This window comes from Myotis myotis, unplaced genomic scaffold (assembly GCF_014108235.1).
Source record: "Myotis myotis isolate mMyoMyo1 unplaced genomic scaffold, mMyoMyo1.p scaffold_m19_p_3, whole genome shotgun sequence".
NCBI lineage: Eukaryota > Metazoa > Chordata > Mammalia > Chiroptera > Vespertilionidae > Myotis > Myotis myotis.
In genome coordinates this window covers 164,818,334-164,835,514 of record NW_023416335.1, presented here as the reverse complement: position 1 = coordinate 164,835,514, position 17,181 = coordinate 164,818,334, and the positions used below count along the sequence as shown (strand labels likewise).

Genomic DNA, 17,181 nt, shown 5'->3' with positions numbered 1-17,181 from the left:
TCAGTACCAGCCCCCCAGAGGAACTGGGGAGGACAGAGATGATCTGATCTGAGGGCAGTGGCCTTGGAACTTGGCTCTGGGGAATAACAGAGAAGAGAGAACTACTTTTGTCACTCACTCATGATGCTTCCTCTTACCTCCTCTCCTTTGGGGATTCGCCGGCTGGAGATGATGATGATTTTATCCTCTTTGTCAAATGTCACAACTTCTGCCACACAGTTAGGGGCACAGGAATGGTTAATGTACCTAGGCAGTGGGACAGAGTCAGGGATGCCACATGATGAACTTGGGATGATTTTGGTTCCTTGTTGGCCCACCCCCAGTGTATCACCCTCAGAGACCCCTAAATCCCTCCTTCCTAATTCCTCTCACCTGGCAGGGCCTCCGGTCAATGTAGCATCAATCACATGTTCATTGTTTATCCGGAACATGTAGATGCCTCGATTCTAGAAAGGCAAAAGTTGCAGAAGGGGCAAGAGTATCAGAGAATGGCCATGGTGTGATGGTGGGATCAGGTAGCAAGCTCAGGCAGTGGGCTTCATTTCTTCTTTTTCCTTTCTCCCACCTCTCACCTCCTCCTCCCACAGCTTTCCACCTAACCCCCACACTGCTCCTTGTTCCTTGGCTGAGTGTGGACCATGCACCACGATGGCCCCTCTGTCAGCCCATACCTGCTCCTCATAGATTTTCTCCCGCCGGTTGGCCACCTCGTTGCGAATGATGGTGCCAATGTACTCAATGACCATTGTGTGCTTTTCTAGGTCCTTGGCTGCATAAAGCCCCAGGCCCTGGATGCGGGAGCGAGCCAGATACACATTGTTCTTCCACTCAGTGCGCAGCCGCCGATATTGAGATGACTTGGAGTGCACAAACTGCTTGCTGTACGGGGTGTTAGTCTCGCCTGTGAAGGTGCTCTGATATGCCTTGGACATGCTGGTGCTGTTCAGGGTGTGGGGCCTGGGAGGTGATACAGTGCATGACAAGACAGCTCTCCCTCAGACCAAGCACACACCACCTGCCTCCTCCCTGGGATGTGCAACATGCCAGTTAGGGGCATGTGCTGCCTTGGGAATAGAGTGGAGGCATATGGGTCTTGATTTTGATGAGGTAATTAACTAGCTATGGGGACCCTTCCAACACCCTGGGTGGCACAGAGATGGGGGGTGGGGAGTGGAGTGAAGGGAGGCACCAATTCCCCTACACTGAGCCCACTCTCCCATCTCCTTGTCTTCTACCACCCTCCTGTCAAACTGTGCTTAAGGCCGTGCTCTTCTGGGAGGAATTCCCCAAGCAGCCCAGGCCTGTAATTTAAGTTCATAATTTGCTCAAATGTCTGAGTCCTACCTCCTGCACATACTGGAAGCCCTGAAAATGGGGGCTGTGTCTACCACATTGGACTGGATTTGAATTAAAACTAGCTCTGAATTCATAGCCAAAAGGTGGCATCCTTTCTTCAGACTGTCCCCTTTTCTAACGTAACATTGGGCTCTGTGCAGATGGCTCAGTGCAGGGGAATGACTGCTGCCTGACAGGATCCTTTTCACCACCCTAGGGCACCAGCCAAATTCTTCCCCATCCCAGAGCAGTGGTTTTCAAACATTTTTTACTCTTCTTTCTTTAGCAGAAATCTTCTTTTTAACAAAATGTTATGGGAACTCCAATACATAAACTAGATGAAAATGAAATTCTTCTGGTTGAATTTGAGGAAGGGGGAGTTATACACAGGGAGGGCCAAGTTCTGCCCACTCAGTTTGTGTGTTCCAAAACTTTTTGGAACACACACAGTTTGAAAACCACTGTTATAGGGCATCAAGGATGAGGGCTGACTGGGGTAGAGTCGGACACTCTACGACAGCCTGAGGAGTAACCGAAGGCCTTCACAAAAGCCCTGCTACCGTGAATTCTGCCTCCCTCTACCCAGTGACCAAGGTCAGGCTACTGAGGAACACAGAAGGAACAGGAAACCACAAGTCAACATGTAATGTTCTGGTCCCAGCTGTGACCTCTGTCTAGTCACTTAACCTTTCTGGGTCTCAGTTCTCTCAGCTGTGAAATGGGGGTCATACCACCTGCCCTACCTACCTCATAAGGTTGTTGTGAGGATCAAATGAGATAATGGATGTGAAAACGCTTTGAAAAAAAAAGTATAAAGTGCTATACAAATTTAAGGTTTTATTATTTTTCTATTATATTTCTAATTATTTACTTTTGAAACCAACTCAGCCTGGGGAAGGGAAGGTGACCCTAGCACTCATGGGGCATCTGAGGTTTGGGAGAATCACAGGCCCCCTGGGAGCAAAATAGGAGAAGAAGGAGATGACTGGGCCCCTTATACAGTTCATAAAATTTTACCACTGTCCACCCAGAACCTCCCCAACAGCCATTCACTCCCAGGATGCCCAAGATAAGTCTGTCCTAGACCCCAGGTCAACCCAGGACACCTGAGCAGGTTGGGGGGAGGCGGAAAGGGATACTGTAGTGATAACTGCACACCCTCTAACCAGGAGGCCTAGAGCGAACCCCCCCAATCTCTCCAAGGGGAACTGTAACCTGTAACCCCAAACCCTCAATTGGCCAGAGGGTCCCTACCAACTCGCACACCCATATCCCTTGGCCCCAGCCCCACAAGCTCACCGTTTGTAGTGTGTGAGGATTTTAGGCTCTGATCGGGCACAACCAGTGGGGTTGATCATGAGTGGTAGCTCCATTAGGGGGTGGCGTCCATAGCGGAATAAATAGTTTTGACAGCTCTCCACTCCAGGCAGCTGTGGGCACAGGTCATGCTCACCTTAGCCTGAGCACTTTTGGGGCAGGACCAAAGTTCTCAGTGCCCCCCTCACCCCGGCTCCCGGCCCCTTCTTACTGATTCAGCTATGCGCAGCACAGCGTGCACCGTCAGCCCAAAGAGTTCCTCGCCTTTCAGGTACTCTGGGAAGAGCCTCAGCATGTCGGCCTCTTTTCTCATGGCAGCCACAGGCTCTATGATGCGATTCCACACAGCTAAGAGGCAAGGAAAGAGAGCAACCCTCACCATCTGGTGAAGTTCCTCAGAGGGAACTTCTGCTCAGTGAATCCGACCCTAACCTTGATCTGGAGCTACCTCCCTGTCACGAGGCTGTGTGGTTCTTCGGGACCCCCTAATGGCCTCCCAGTCCCACTCTCCTTCAACAAGCCACACTTCCCACTCCAGAGGGGCATTAGAGTGCCTTGTGACAGAGAAACATGAATCCAAGGTCCAGGAGACCCAGCACAGGTCACAGGACTTGCTGAGAGTCAGAACAACAGGCATGCTTTGGCACTGGGAAGATGAGTTCAGGTTTTAGTACTAGCCATTGGACCTTAAACCAGATACTTAAATCTAAGATTGTTTCTTGAAAACCTGGGAATAATAGTGCTTACCTCAGAGGGTTGTGTGAACAAAATATCCTATATAAATCACTTAGCTTAGTTTGTGGCACATAGTACATGTTCACTAAAAGGTAACTGCTCTTATTATTTTTATAATTAACACTAAAACTAAGATCAAAAGAATTTTGTCCAGAGAAAAGCAACCAAAGGGAACTTCATGGTTAGGATCAGATTGGGTGAGCCAGATGGTAAGGTCTCAGAATTGTATTCTTTTGTTCCACTGAGGACAGGAAAAGGAGCCAGAATAAAGTTAGACAAGCAAAACATCTTCAATTACAAGGGAATTTAAGGTGAGTAAGAGAGGCTAAAACACTTTCTCTGGGGATTTTCAAGAAACCTCCACCTACGTGCAATAGAGCATGCAGAGGGCAGATCACTCACAAGGACCCTGCAGATCCCTTTTCCACATTGTAAAGATGATTTCAGGAGAAACTTGCCCAACTCCACATTACCATTTACAGGGCCCAGTGCTCACCCTGGGGAGAGGCATCAGTGAAGACCAGGTCCTCCAGGCCCTGCTCCATGACTTTGATTATGAACTCCGGCCGACCGTTGTTCTCACCAATAGAGCAGCGGTAGCAGCAGCGGCGGTTGTTGGTGCGAAGGCTCCAGTAGATGCGTGTGGCTTCGTAGCCAACGGGATAAAGGGCAGTGGCACTGTGAAAGTCGGCCATCTGATGAGGGAGCAGCTGTCCAATGGCATGGAACACAAGGCCCCCTACCCGGAACATGTGCAGCCGCTCTCCCCGCTGGATGATGCTAGCGATTTGCTTCACCTCATCCCGCTCAATGTAGACCCGCCGGAAGACAGCAAAAGAACTCAGCTCTTGCTCACAGGGCCCTTTGATCTTATGCATTGGACACAGCATGGTCTTGTCCTTAAAGAACATGCACTTGGCGCGGATGGCACAGGCAAAATGGTAGACGTTGGGACAACGCATGCGATTGCAGCTGCTGGTGGCACCGGTGCGCTGGCACAAGGAGCACTTGGTTAGCAGTCCTCGGTGGAGGGCCACTTCCACATTCATCAGTGCCCCACCCTGGGTCTCATAGACCTCCGTGGACCACAGGGCACAGTTGAGGTGCACCCACAGATCCAGGTCCAGGTTCAGCAAACGGGCAGGCCCATCAGTGGCCCCATCACCCTCCTCATGACAGAAGCAGCAGCGCCGCATGTCTCGAGGCACCTTGTCAGGTCGCAGGGCTGTGCCAAGTTGTTCCATAAACTCTGCCACTTCTCGCTCATCCTCCTGCTGCCCACTACCCTTCTGGATGGTCAGGAGCAGCCGCAGACGCTTCCAGCGCACCCCTTTCCACTTCTTGAGCCGAGGGGACCGGCAATCTTCACCTTCTTCAGAGGGCCGGGCTCGGGGCTTGGGCCGGGTGGATTCAGGGGAGGAGGCCAGGGGCAGAGGCGAGGGGACAGGTGGCTCAATTGAGGGTTCAGCTGGGAGCTCGACCAGGGGTTCAGCAGGGGGGCTGGCAGGAGAGGGTGCCAAGGGGGATGGGGGTGGGGAGGGTTCTTCAGGAGGTGGGGCGGAGAGCTGTCGAACGTCCAGATTGGAGACATTGTAGGTGTAGCTGTGTTGGGTGGGTGGCTCTGGGATAGGGCTCTCCTATGGGAGGGGGCACGAACCCTGTATGGTTAGTGCCAGCTCCTCACTTAACTAGCCCCCTCCCTTTGCCCACCCACATCCCACTCTCCCAAAAGCCCCCTCTGCTATCTCTGCCCTAGCCAGAGACACCCCTTTTTCTTACCCAGACCCACCTGTTTCAGGAGGCTCAAGATGTCTAGCTGGCTCTTGAGAGTATAGCCAGGCAACACGGCATCAAATTGCTTTAGCCAGTCAGGGCCAGCTTCTGGGCTCTTGCCTCCCAGACTCTTTTCTTTCCCACCTGCAGGAAGGAGGGGGTCAGAGCCTCCCACCAGAATCATTCCCCTTAGGTCCCCAGGTGTTTTCCTGCCACACTCACCAGGGCCCTCAGCGTCCCCCTTCTTAGGCTCAATGCCTGCCCGGGCAGGGCTCTCTGGGAACAGCACCTCATAGGAGTTGGGGATCTTCATGCTTAGCAGCTCTGCCACTGCCACCATCACACCATCCAGATTCTGCCGGAGCAGGGAAGGGAGGGGAGAGCCTTTTCAGCAGGTTGTGTACAGTGAGCACTACCACCAGCTTTGTGGGGACAAGGACACTTAGAACACAGCTCCACAAGCGGCCGGTCAGTCCAGCCCTGTGCCATCCAACTCTTCCCATGTACTTGTTTTATGGTGGCCTTTCCCAAACTGCTGTGGGCATTAGCAGGAGCTCCACAAAAGGGGCCTGTGTCAACTAAGTTTAGGAAACTATACACATTATATCCATAACTTGGGAGATTCACGATAATTAGCAAATTAGAGAAGCTGAGGAGTCTTGTAGTAAGGACTCCTGTCTGGTTGTTTTAACTGGGACTGCCCATTTCCTGTTAACATTAAAAAACAAAAAACAGTTTCACCAAATATAATGGGGTGCTGTCTTGTATCATATGTCGCATTATACACACTCTCTTTATTTGTTGAGTGTGTCTTTACCACAGGACTGTGAACTCCCTGAAGGCAGGGACCCCTCATGTTTCATTTACTCTAATCCTACAGCCATTAGCCTAGGCTTTCACATAGCTTTAAAGGACCAAATTTATCCAGACAAGTTTCAGGGACTGCCCTCTGATTAGCACCAGTTAGGCCTCTGAGGCACCCTCCAGGACACACCTTGGCTGCAGCAGCAGAGACCGTCAGCATGACTGACACCTCACTTCCTTTGCCCTTTTCCCAAGTTGTGGCAGGCAGCTTTCCAGGGGCCTCCAGGCCTAGAGCCCCATAAGGTTTGGTATCTGGGAAGACTAAATGAGAAAGAAGGATCTGTGTTAGCCTCAGCTGCCCCTCTGCCCCAGCTCTGACACCCCAGCCTGGCCTGGCCTGGCCTATGTTCAGGGCAGCCCCTACCTGGAATGCTGGCCCGAGGAATGATGGGAATTACAGGGGAGAGAGCCCGGTCTTCCTGCTCCCACTGCCCTGAGCCCAGCTGAGGGAAACGAGGTGTCTCCTCCCCCAGGATGCTCTCGGGGGATGAAGCCGGCACAATGCTGTCAGGAGAATCGCTGTCCTCATCACTCTCCATCCTGTAGGCCAAAAGTAGACATTTGTTGCTACAGCTCTGCAGACCCCAACTCCCAAATCTAGAGATTAGTAGATATCACAGCCTTACTTAAAATCTACTATTGGTCAAAGGGAAAATGAGACAACCAGATCCCTAACCCCATTCCTCACCCCCATTTCCAGCACAATCCCTACCTGACATCCTCAGTCTGATTGTGAGGGGGTGTAGGCAAGGCGGCCAACAGGTCTAGGCTCTTCACCTCTGAAGCATCTGAGGGGTAGGTAGGGAAAAGAAAAGTCAGGCCTAGGGTGGACAGAGCTGATGGTGCTTTCTCCACCACATTTCAGGCCTAACTAGTACAACATCTAGCTTAGCTATCATAAGCACTGTCTACCCATCTACCAGTTTGGAGCAGACACACTATATTTTGAGCATTTCCAATGTGTCAGGTCCTGAGCTTTATGTGCATTCTTCATTTATAATATTTTAACACTCCATTAAGTATTATAATATCTATTTTATAGTGAGGAAACTCAGGCTCACACAAGTCAATCAAGTTACTGGGCTATAGTAACACGGCTAAAAGAACGCAGGACCAGGATTCACAACCAGCTGTGACAATAGTTTATACCCACCAAGGCTATCTGTTCATTATAAACAAAAGTTTCATTAACATTCTGTCATCCACTTCCCTGTCTTGGTTCTAGACCAGTGATGGCAAACCTATGACACGCATGTCAGAGGTGACACGCAAACTCATTTTTTTGGTTGATTTTTCTTTGTTAAATGGCATTTAAATATATAAAATTAATATCAAAAATATAAGTCTTTGTTTTACTATGGTTGCAAATATCAAAAAATTCCTATATGTGACACGGCACCAAAGTTAGGGTTTTTCAAAATGCTGACATGCCGAGCTCAAAAGGTTTGCCATCACTGTTCTAGACTCCCAATGCCCATCCTTGTCTCCCACCAATTAGTCCTGAAGGGGTCCTTTCTATCTCAGGTACTGGTTGTGTGTGCACACAGCGAAACACGCAACTATCTATGCGAAACTGTTTGACAGGGTACACTAACTGGCTTGGACCCCAGCCACCAAATCCTTCTAGAGGAGAGGCCCACTCTACTCTTGACTTACCCCTCAGTGTTCCTTCAGTATCCCGGGCAGAGGCGGCATCCTTGGGGTGCTCCCCCAGCTCTTCAGATGCAGTGACGCCATTCACCATCTTCTGCTGCACCGATGGGGGTGGGGTGGGGGGCAGCGACGAGGGTGGTGTCGGCGGGTTACTCAGGTTATTCTGGGGGTGGGGTGGGGTGTTGTGTGCAAGATGGCAGGGAGAGACTGACATAATCTCCTGGCCCCACACTGTATCAGCAACTTCCTCAAGTATCCCACTCCCACCTCCACCTCCCCAAGAACCTCATCATCCCCCCAAAAGGTATTGGCATTTTCTAACCTTGGTAAGCAGCTGAGAATAGTAGTCAGGGCCAGTGGGTAGTGCCCCACTTCCAAAGGTCCCCCTCAGCTGGCACTGCCCATTGATTGGGCAGCTACTGCCAAAGGGAGCAAAGAGGCTAAAATTGGCGGTGATGGTAGGCTCCGTTAGGGGCAGCAGGGACAGCTCCTAGGAGGGGCAAGATGACAAGGTTGGAAACCTGCAGCACGTACATCTCTGCCACTGCATAGCTGGGGGCCAGGGTGCCCCCTTATCCTGAGTTGGGACCAGGGGACTGGCTCCTGGGGGTCACCTGTTTTAGCTGTTTCAGCAAGGCCTCGCTGGCCCTGACCCCGTCCTCCTTCCGCAGCTTCTTTCGGGAGCTCACCAACCTGTCGCTTGCCTTCTGTACCCGCTTGGGCTTCGGTGTCAAAGGTTTCCTGGCTGCTGTATCCTAAGCCGGATAAACCCACAGTGAAGGCTGCTGTCCTCCTCAGAGCCCTCATCTCTTCTGTTTCACCAAGGCCTGCTCACTCTGCCCCACGTTCCAGGCCCCACTCTACCTGGAATACTCACCTCCTTATTGCTGGGGGTACCCTGTAGTTTCTGCTCCAGCCCAGCCAACTTGCTGTCAATGTGCCCGTTGATCTCTGTTCGCAGCCCCTCGGGCCCCCGCCCAGTGCTGAGTTGCACGTTCTTTGCACGTAGAAGCTTCTGCAAGAGCAGATGCCCGGCCTCTGAGCGGGGGCCTGCCAGCAGGTGGTGGTTGCTGGTACCTGGTGTCCCTATTGGCTCCCCATTGGCCTCCCTCTTCACCACCTGGGCTCCCAGGGCACATGGCTCTTCCCGAGGCTCCTGCTTGATGCTGAGATAGGATGGTTCGGGCACCGCCTGCCCATTCACCTGCTCTGGATGCCCAGGTACCAGGCTGCTCTGCTCCGGCTTCTGGGCTTCTGCTGGGTTGTCTGGAGGATCCCAAGGTCCCAACCCTTTGCCAAATAAGGTATCTGCAAGCTGGGCAGCAGCAGGTGAGATCTTCCCAGGAGGCAGCTCCAAGGGCAGCGCTTGGGGTTTGGGGGTCCCTGGCTGTGTGGGAGGGAGCTGGGCCTCAGAAGGGAGCTGGGAGCTAGGGGACGGTAATTGTGAAGGTCTCTTTGGCTCTTGTGGGCTAGATGGTGGAGGTGTGGGATGAACAGGACCAAGGACTGGTCCAGTTGATAAGGCTCCTTGTGGGGCAGGGAGCCGGGGTGGGCCCTGAGGTCGAAGTCCTGCCCCTAGCTCCTGGAGAGGCCCTGTCTGGGATCCAGGGAAGCCCCCAACTTGGGGCTGGCGGCCTAGGAGGCCCTGGAGGGGAGAGGGCTGGGTCCCAGGCTCCTGATAGGATGGGGCCTGGCGTATGGCCTGACTCTGCTGTAGCTGCCGCTGCATGAGGAGTGCCTGCAGCTGCTGCTGCTGCTGAGGGCTCAAGTGCCGCAACTGTGGGTTTTTGGCCAAAACTCCTTGGAGCTGTGCTCGAAACTGACCCACCGTAGGCATGACTCCAGCCCCGGGCAGGCCCTGCCCAGACTGGGGGACAGATCCTGGTTTGGCAGGCTGTGGCCCTGCATTATTTTGCAAGGGCCGCTCTAGTCCATGGTGCTGTTGGGAGCCCAGAAGGTTCTGAGTTATGGGCCCAGGCTGCTCCCCTAAGGAAACAGAGGATTGGGTCAGCAGGTGTGGCACAGAAGAGGCCTCTGACGATGATCCACTGTTTGATTGCCCATGGCTGCCCACACCTGCTGTGTGGAGCAAGTTAACTTGCTGCTGCTGCTGCTGTCCTTGGAGCCTCAGAGGTGGCTGCAGTGGCACAGAGTTGGGCTGAGGCTGGGCCTGGGGTTGGACAAGCAGGAGTTGTGAGTCCCCAGAGAGTGAGGGCTTTACTTCCCCTGGTTCAGTGGGCACTGCCTCAGGTACAGTCCCTATTGCTACACCTCCCTGATGTGTGGAGGGCCCCTCAGTGGCCTCTGGAGGAAGAGTGGTCTCTACAATGCTTTGTTCCTTGCCCGTTAGGAGGAGGGTTGGGCCCAAGGCTCCGGGGCTAGAAAAGTGTTGTTGCAGAGGCTTGGCTGGCATTCCAGGACCAAGAGTCACTTGCTGCTGCTGTTGCTGAGGAGACAGTAAAGTTCGACTCTGGTTTAAGAGGCCTATCTGCTGCTGTTGCTGCTGTTGAAGCTGCTGTTGCTGTTGTAGCTGCTGCTGTTGTAGTTGCTGCTGCTGCTGCTGCTGTTGTAGCTGTTGTTGCTGTTGAAGCTGCTGCTGCTGTTGTAGCTGTTGCTGCTGTTGCAGCTGCTGTTGCTGCTGTTGAAGCTGCTGCTGTTGTTGTAGCTGTTGCTGTTGTAGCTGTTGCTGTTGTAGCTGTTGTTGCTGTTGAATCTGCTGCTGCTGTTGCTGTTGTAACTGCTGCTGCTGTTGTAGCTGCTGTTGCTGTTGTAGCTGTTGCTGCTGTTGTAGCTGCTGCTGCTGCTGCTGTAGCTGTAAGGAGGTCATTGGCTGAGTGCTAAGCTTGGGCTGCCCACTATGTGGCATGAGACCCTGCTGAAGATGAGAAAGCCCTGCCATGGGTCCCTGCTGTTGGTGCTGCTGCTGCTGCTGCTGCTGCTGCTGCTGCTGGGCTGTGACCAGTCGGTGTCCCATAAGGCCCTGACTTTGCTGTGCCAGCTGAGGTGAACTTGGTACCCGGGACTGGGTCAGAAGCACCTGTCTGTGAGGACCCTGAGACCCCAAAGCTCCAGGGTGTTGTTGCTGCTGCTGCAACACTGCCACCTGGGCAGGGCCCAGCATGCCCTGGGGCCCCTGGGGTGGTTGAGGGGACAGCTGCTGGACCAAGAGGCCCTGATGGCTGCTGGAAGGCAGAAGCCCTTGGGGCTTGGGACCCAGAGCCTGGTTTGCCTGTATCCCAGGTCCCTGCTGCTGTTGCTGCTGGATTGCCACCTGCCCTAGGAGGTGCTGCTGCTGCTGCTGCTGTTGCAGTTTCTGGGCAATCTGCATACGTTGCTGCTGTAGCTGTAGCTGCCTTTCCTGCAAAAGCCTCGATTCAGGTCCCAAGCCTCGAAGAGCAAGATTGCCAGGAAAAAAGCCCCCTGAGGGGCCAGCCAGGGCTCCAGCCCCGCCAGAATGTTGCTGTTGTTGTTGTTGGGCCAAGGTTGTGTTGAGGAAGGGGCCACCAGGCTGTCCAGGTAGTGCCATGCCCCCTGGGGGCAGACGAAGTCCGGCAGCTTGCCCACCAGGGGGCCCCTGTGGTGGCTGTAGCGCATGGCCAGGGAGCAGCTGACCAGGGAGCTTGGTGAGTAGCCGAGGACTCTGGGAAGGGCTAAGGGCCAGCACCGCTGAGTGTTGTTGTTGCTGCTGCTGTTGCTGCTGCTGCTGTTGCTGCTGCTGCTGCTGCTGCTGCTGCTGCTGCTTATTCCGATATTCTGCCATGAGATTTGTGTGCTCCTTCTGTTGCTTCCGGACCTAATGGGAGGGTCGGGGATGTCAGCCTCGAGCCTGCCCACCATGCCAACCCTCTTCCCAGCTCCTGGTTTCTAAGCTGAAGCCTGCTTTTCCCACCTGATCCAGCTGTTTCTGGATCTTGCTCTGCTGCTCTGTAACCAACTTGAGCTTCTCAGCATCAGCCTCTGGGAACTCCCGGCCAGCCTTTTTGGCAGTACGCTGTTTGGCACACAGAGCCTTCCGGGATTTGCGGTGCACACCAATCTGCTCCTCTAGTACCTTCAGCTGCATCTGTAGGAGCTGTTGGGTATGGAATAGCCACTCTTCATACTGCCGCTGGTCAGCCTCATCTGGAAAAGAAAGCTGGTGTCAGGACCAATAGAATGGTGATCCCAATTCCTCTTCCTTCAAATGCCTCAAGCCATTTTCTTTTAGGCTCCTCCCCATCCCCATACTCACTGATCACTCCCTGGGCAAAAGTGGGTGGATTGGGACGAGCCTGGGAGGGGTCACCAGCATTCCTCTCCTGAAATGAGAGACACTGCTAAAGGGTCATATTTCCATACCAGCCCCTAAGAAGGGTGGCCCAACAGCATGGGACACAAATTCCTACTCCCACCTGATCACTTACCTGGCCACTCCCAGCTGCTACGTGGTTCTGCAGATCACTGCCAGTCCCCCCTGAGAGCCTCTGGGCTAGCAAGGACACTTGCTGCCTAGAGTTCACCAAAGCACAGAGGATGTGTTAGTAATAGGGTCATTTGAAAGGCAAAGAGGAGAAACAAGTAAGGAAGGAGATCAGGAAGGAGAGGAGAAAGATTGGGAAAGAAAAGGTCCAACCGCCACCCAAGTCTTACCTGTTCATACCAGGCGCTACTCCAATGCTGCCCTGAGCCATCACCTTCTTGATGCCTTTCAAAGCTACCATCTTGGCCTTTGCAATGGGATCAATGATATCTTCTGCAGCAAATTTGTCCAGGTCTGGGGAGGGAAAAACCAAGGGAGCTGGGCATTTGGGTCAATGCTCCATTCTATGTCTGCTATTGCTTCCAACACTTTAACCTCTATCAAGCCAAGCAAAACAATGGCACTGCATGATGGAAAGACCAGTGGACTAGGAGCCAGGCAGCCTAGGTGACTCAGCTCTATTATTCACAGAACATGTGGCCCTGTTTGTGTTAGGAAAAGGTACTCAGTAAACATTTGTTAAACCAATATATCAATGTTACTTCACCTTTCTGAATCTCAGTTTACTCCACTATTTGGTAGAGATCATGACTCCCTATTCTGCCTTCCTTCTTCACCTCCAGGGCTTTCCGAGACTCCCCAAAAGGCGGGGGTGACATGTTTCCTCATGTGGCTACTGAGAGGACCACATATGACAAGAATATGAGCACAGTTGACCCTTGAACAACATGGATTTGAACTGCAGGCTCGGATTATATGCAGATTTTTTTTTCATTAAATACTGTAAATGTATTTTCCTTATTCTTTTTCTCAATAAACATTTTCTTTTCTCTAGCTTATTCTATTGTAAGAGTACAATATATAATACATAAAACATGCAAAATATGTGTTAATTATGTTATCAATAAGGCTTCTAGTCAACAGCAAGCTATTAGTGGTTAAGTTTTTTGGGGAATCTAAAGTTATACACAGATTTAACTATGTGGGGGTCAGCACCCCTAAGCCCATGTTCTTCAAGGGTTAACTGTCCATTTTACGACCTAGAAAGCATTCTTCAAAAGTAGTGTTCTTGCCCGGCCAGTATAGCTGATTGATTGAGCATCGACCTATGAACCAGGAGATCACAGTTCAATTCCTGGTCAGGGCACATGCCCAGGTTGCAGGCTCAATCCCCAGTGAGGGGCATGCAGGAGGCAGCCAATCAATGATTCTCTCTCATCATTGATGCTTCTATCTCTCTCTCCTTTCTTCTCTGAAATCAATAAAAATATATATATTTTTTAAAAGTAGTGTTCTTAGAGCAACTAGTGCAGCCCAAGAACCCATCTGGCAAAGCCCTAGATGCCAGAGCTATTGTGGGCCTGACATGGACCACCTACATCCCACTCACCTGCCTGTCCTGGATGCTGGATAGAAAAAGAAAAGCAAAAAAAATCTAATCTTCCTAAAATCATACCCATTGTATATTTCTCCACCACTCAGTAAATTTAACTGACTCCGCACTTTTTAAAGGACTAATTAAAATCCCTCCCCTGGTCTTTTGAGGCAGTAACACAGGTAAGAGGATCAGAGGGCCAGGGTTCAAACTCTAGCTCTGTTAGTTGTGTGATCTTGGGCAAGTTACTTAACCCCCATTCCTCATTTTCCTTTTCCATAATCAAAGATAATAATAATACCTATTTAATGACTTTGTTGAGATGATTAGATAATGAATGTACAGCACTCAGTACACAGATTGCAAATATTAATTACTCAATAACTGCTATTACAATTTGAGGTCTTATGGTAGTACCCTCTCACTTCCCTCTACACCAGTGATGGCAAACCTTTTGAGCTGGGTGTGTCAGCATTTTGAAAAACCCTAACTTAACTCTGGTGCCATGTCACATATAGAAATTTTTTGATATTTGCAACCATAGTAAAACAAAGACTTATATTTTTGATATTTATTTTATATATTTAAATGCCATTTAACAAAGAAAATCAACCAAAAAAAATGAGTTCGCGTGTCACCTCTGACACGCGTGTCACCTCTGACACGCGTGTCCTAGGTTCGCCATCGCTGCTCTACACAAAGTCTACTCCAACCTAACCACTCACTCATTCTCCACATATCCCCCATTGGCTCTCCTGCCAATATGGTTCCTGTTCCCAAGTCTTTTTATCTATCTGGAGTGTTTTCTCTTGCACCACTTCTCTCCAAGTCCTAATCCTTAGGTCTCACCACAGCTACAAAGCCTTTGCTAATCAGGCTTCATGTATTCATCCCATTCCCTCACTCAAACATCAAAATGCCTGCTATATGCCAGGCACTGTTCCTCCCTTCTTAAAAGCTACAGTGCTTCTGCCAACACTACTAGTATGGTATTTAGTCGAAGATTTATGTCCCACCTCCCTTAACTATGAATTACCTTATGTCTGTAGTCTCAGTGCCCATTTGTTGGTGACAGTGACCACCCCTGAGTAACTAAACCAGTGCTCCCAGCTGAGGTTACCTGTATCTGGGAAGAAGCTGTTCGCCAGCTGCTGCTGCATCGCCAGCTGTTGGGGTTTCATGCACATGGAGGGTGGCATGGTACCCATGGGCTTCTGTGCCAGCACTGGTTGTGGACTCTGCTGGGACACCAAGCCTGCCTGCCCTCCATGCTGCCCACTTATCATATGCCCTTGGTTGGACACCATGGCCAGGGATGGGGCCAGGCGCTGCTGAAGGGCATGAGCTGGTGGCTGGGTGGGCATCAATGGTTGGGCCAAGCCTGGCTGTCGGGAACCTCCAAGTCCCAGGGCAAGCTGTTGTTGGGGCCCAGCCAAAGTGGAAGAAGAGCCCTCATGTGGCAAAGACATGGCCTGGGCAGGGCCTGGTGTGGACAGTAGAGAATGCTGCTGTTGCTGCTGGGCCGGCTGTAGCTGTGCTGAGAGCTGTTTCTTCTGCAGCTCCTTCTTCTCGTGCTCCAGCAGGTCTTCAATAAGCAGCGGTAACTCGCTAGCGACCAGGGAGCTCTCCATTTTGTCCAGCTCATCCCCAGATGCTGCATGTCCACCAGGCAAGGTCAGGGCTCCACTCTCTAATTCAAACTTCTCTAGCAGAGAGGACCCTCCTGGACCACTCAGTGGGTTAGGGGTCAGCAGGTGAGCTGGTGGTCCTCCTGTGGCTCCAGTGTGCCCACTGCTAGAAAAGGGTCCTGTGCCCATCCGTGTGTCCCGGCTGCCCATCACACTCTGTCCTGGCTTCAGTCCCAGGCCTAGGGAAGTGGTGGCAGGTGCTGGCTCTACCTTGGGGTTGGTAATGGTGAACTGGCAAGGGGAAGGGTGGCGTCCACCCTCCTCCACCTTGGGCTTCACCTCAGGGAGCACTGGTGCCAGACGGGGCTCAGAAGCATCAGCAGCAGGGGGAGGGCGTTCCTCAGGGCCCAGGGGTCCTGGCTCCACCCCCCGCAACAGGGCCTCCCGCTCAGCCTTTTCATTGGCTGACTCCACCAGCCTCAGGTGCTCATTGAAGATGTCCTTCTTGTCTCCAGTGTCCAACTCAGGGTCAGTATAGGCCAGTAGGTCAAACTCATCTCCATTGAGCAGGTCATCCAGGTGGGGATCGTTGGTCTCCAGGTTTTCCAGGGTGCCCAGCTCATCATCTCCCTTGGCCACATCTACACCCAGGCCCAAGTGAGCAAGTTCATCATCCTCCAGGGCCTTGTGGGCATCAAAGTCATCATCCAGCTCAGGGTCCTCACAGGGTAATTTCCCAGCTTCCAAGACCAGAGGAGGGGGGCGGCCAAGCTCAGTGCTCGATGGGGGCCGGCTGACCAGCTCCAAGCCAGGGGGCAGGGTGGGACCTTTGGTGTTGGGCGCTGGATGGAGGCTATTGTTCAGTTCAGGGGCCAGTGGGGCTGCGGGTTTCTGTGGGGGAAGGCCTGATACCGTTAGACCACGAAGCCCTTCAGGAGCCAATCGGTGGGAGTCCTCACTTACAGGGTAAAATCGGGGTCTCTGAGGGGGACCCTGACCAGGAAATGGAGGCCCCCCAGGTCCTAGTCCTTTTTGTACATTGTGCCGCAACTCAATGAACTGGGCAGGACCAGCTGGACCAGGCACTGGCTCGCCAGGGCCAGGCAGGCGAGTAGGAAGTCCTGCCAAGGGGGAACCTAGGTTTTGGCGGCCAAGTTCAGGCCCAGGAGTTGATGAAAAGCGAGTAGACATGGCAAGTCTCATGGAGTTTGCTGCTGTTGCTTGCTGCTGCTGCTGCCAGAGGTGTTGCTGCTGCTGCTGTAAGGGCAGGGACCCAGGATAGGGTGCTCGCTGATAAAAGGCTTGGGAGCCTCCCACCAGTTGCCTGGAAGAATATGCAGTAGTCAGTAAGATGAAGTAGACATTAAGATGAAGAAGAACTAGAACATGGGCCTAGAGCAGTAGGGAAGGGTAGAGTTAATGTGGCAAGGGGGAAGGAATAGGGGAGAAAAATGATACTGGAGGAGAATTAGAGAGACAGGTAAGTCAGAGGCAGTACACAAAGGTGGTCAAGTCTGTTTCCTTGATTTGCCCCCCAGTAACCCTGGAGCCTCACCGGCTATTCACATCCATAGAGGAAGGGGTGGCTGGTGGAGGTGGCCGGGAGAGTCGGTCATCACTTGGGAAAGCCCCTGGCCCTAGGATGGGGCCACCCAGCTTGTTTGAGGGCAGCCCAAGGCTACTCTTATCCTAGGAGAGATAAGAGGTAGATGAAGGTGGGGCCACCTTCAGTAACCTGGGCCCACCACACCTTGCCACCCTACCTACCTGGGTCCCAGAAAAGGGGGTCTGGCCTCGACTCAGCTGCTCAAAGGCAGGGTTGCTGGGCTCAGTACCCCAGTTCCCTGGAGGCCCCACTGCTCCTGCAGCTGCTGCAGCTGTTTCCTTCTCCTGCCGCAGGGTATTGCGCTGGATCTGTTGCCGAATCAGCAGCTCTCGCAGTCGCTGGCGCTGTGCAGAGAACAGAGAAGGGTAAGTCTATCGTACTCTAACCACAGGGCTGGCACAGGTACAGTGGAGGTATGAGGGAGTCAGCTCCACGA

The 17,181-nt window shown here is 52.4% G+C and overlaps 1 protein-coding gene across 2 annotated transcripts in view; it reads right to left on the bottom strand.

Annotated features, from left to right (window-relative positions):
• KMT2D (lysine methyltransferase 2D) overlaps nucleotides 1-17,181 on the bottom strand; it is a 52,825-nt gene that overhangs the window by 15,768 nt on the left and 19,876 nt on the right. The window contains exons 33-54 of one of the 2 annotated variants that reach the window (XM_036299606.1): nucleotides 16,907-17,089; nucleotides 16,695-16,828; nucleotides 14,632-16,463; nucleotides 12,307-12,430; nucleotides 12,081-12,165; nucleotides 11,909-11,975; nucleotides 11,567-11,799; nucleotides 8,555-11,470; nucleotides 8,292-8,432; nucleotides 8,000-8,167; nucleotides 7,681-7,840; nucleotides 6,737-6,812; nucleotides 6,389-6,564; nucleotides 6,155-6,285; nucleotides 5,383-5,515; nucleotides 5,177-5,304; nucleotides 3,884-5,024; nucleotides 2,864-3,000; nucleotides 2,635-2,765; nucleotides 672-957; nucleotides 373-446; nucleotides 138-246 (exon numbers count right to left, since the gene is read on the bottom strand). In XM_036299606.1, coding sequence (XP_036155499.1) covers nucleotides 138-246; nucleotides 373-446; nucleotides 672-957; nucleotides 2,635-2,765; nucleotides 2,864-3,000; nucleotides 3,884-5,024; nucleotides 5,177-5,304; nucleotides 5,383-5,515; nucleotides 6,155-6,285; nucleotides 6,389-6,564; nucleotides 6,737-6,812; nucleotides 7,681-7,840; nucleotides 8,000-8,167; nucleotides 8,292-8,432; nucleotides 8,555-11,470; nucleotides 11,567-11,799; nucleotides 11,909-11,975; nucleotides 12,081-12,165; nucleotides 12,307-12,430; nucleotides 14,632-16,463; nucleotides 16,695-16,828; nucleotides 16,907-17,089 — 8,565 coding nt within the window. Of the gene's footprint in view, nucleotides 1-137; nucleotides 247-372; nucleotides 447-671; nucleotides 958-2,634; nucleotides 2,766-2,863; nucleotides 3,001-3,883; nucleotides 5,025-5,176; nucleotides 5,305-5,382; nucleotides 5,516-6,154; nucleotides 6,286-6,388; nucleotides 6,565-6,736; nucleotides 6,813-7,680; nucleotides 7,841-7,999; nucleotides 8,168-8,291; nucleotides 8,433-8,554; nucleotides 11,471-11,566; nucleotides 11,800-11,908; nucleotides 11,991-12,080; nucleotides 12,166-12,306; nucleotides 12,431-14,631; nucleotides 16,464-16,694; nucleotides 16,829-16,906; nucleotides 17,090-17,181 lie in introns of those variants that run through there. The other variant, XM_036299607.1, reaches the window with a different exon arrangement.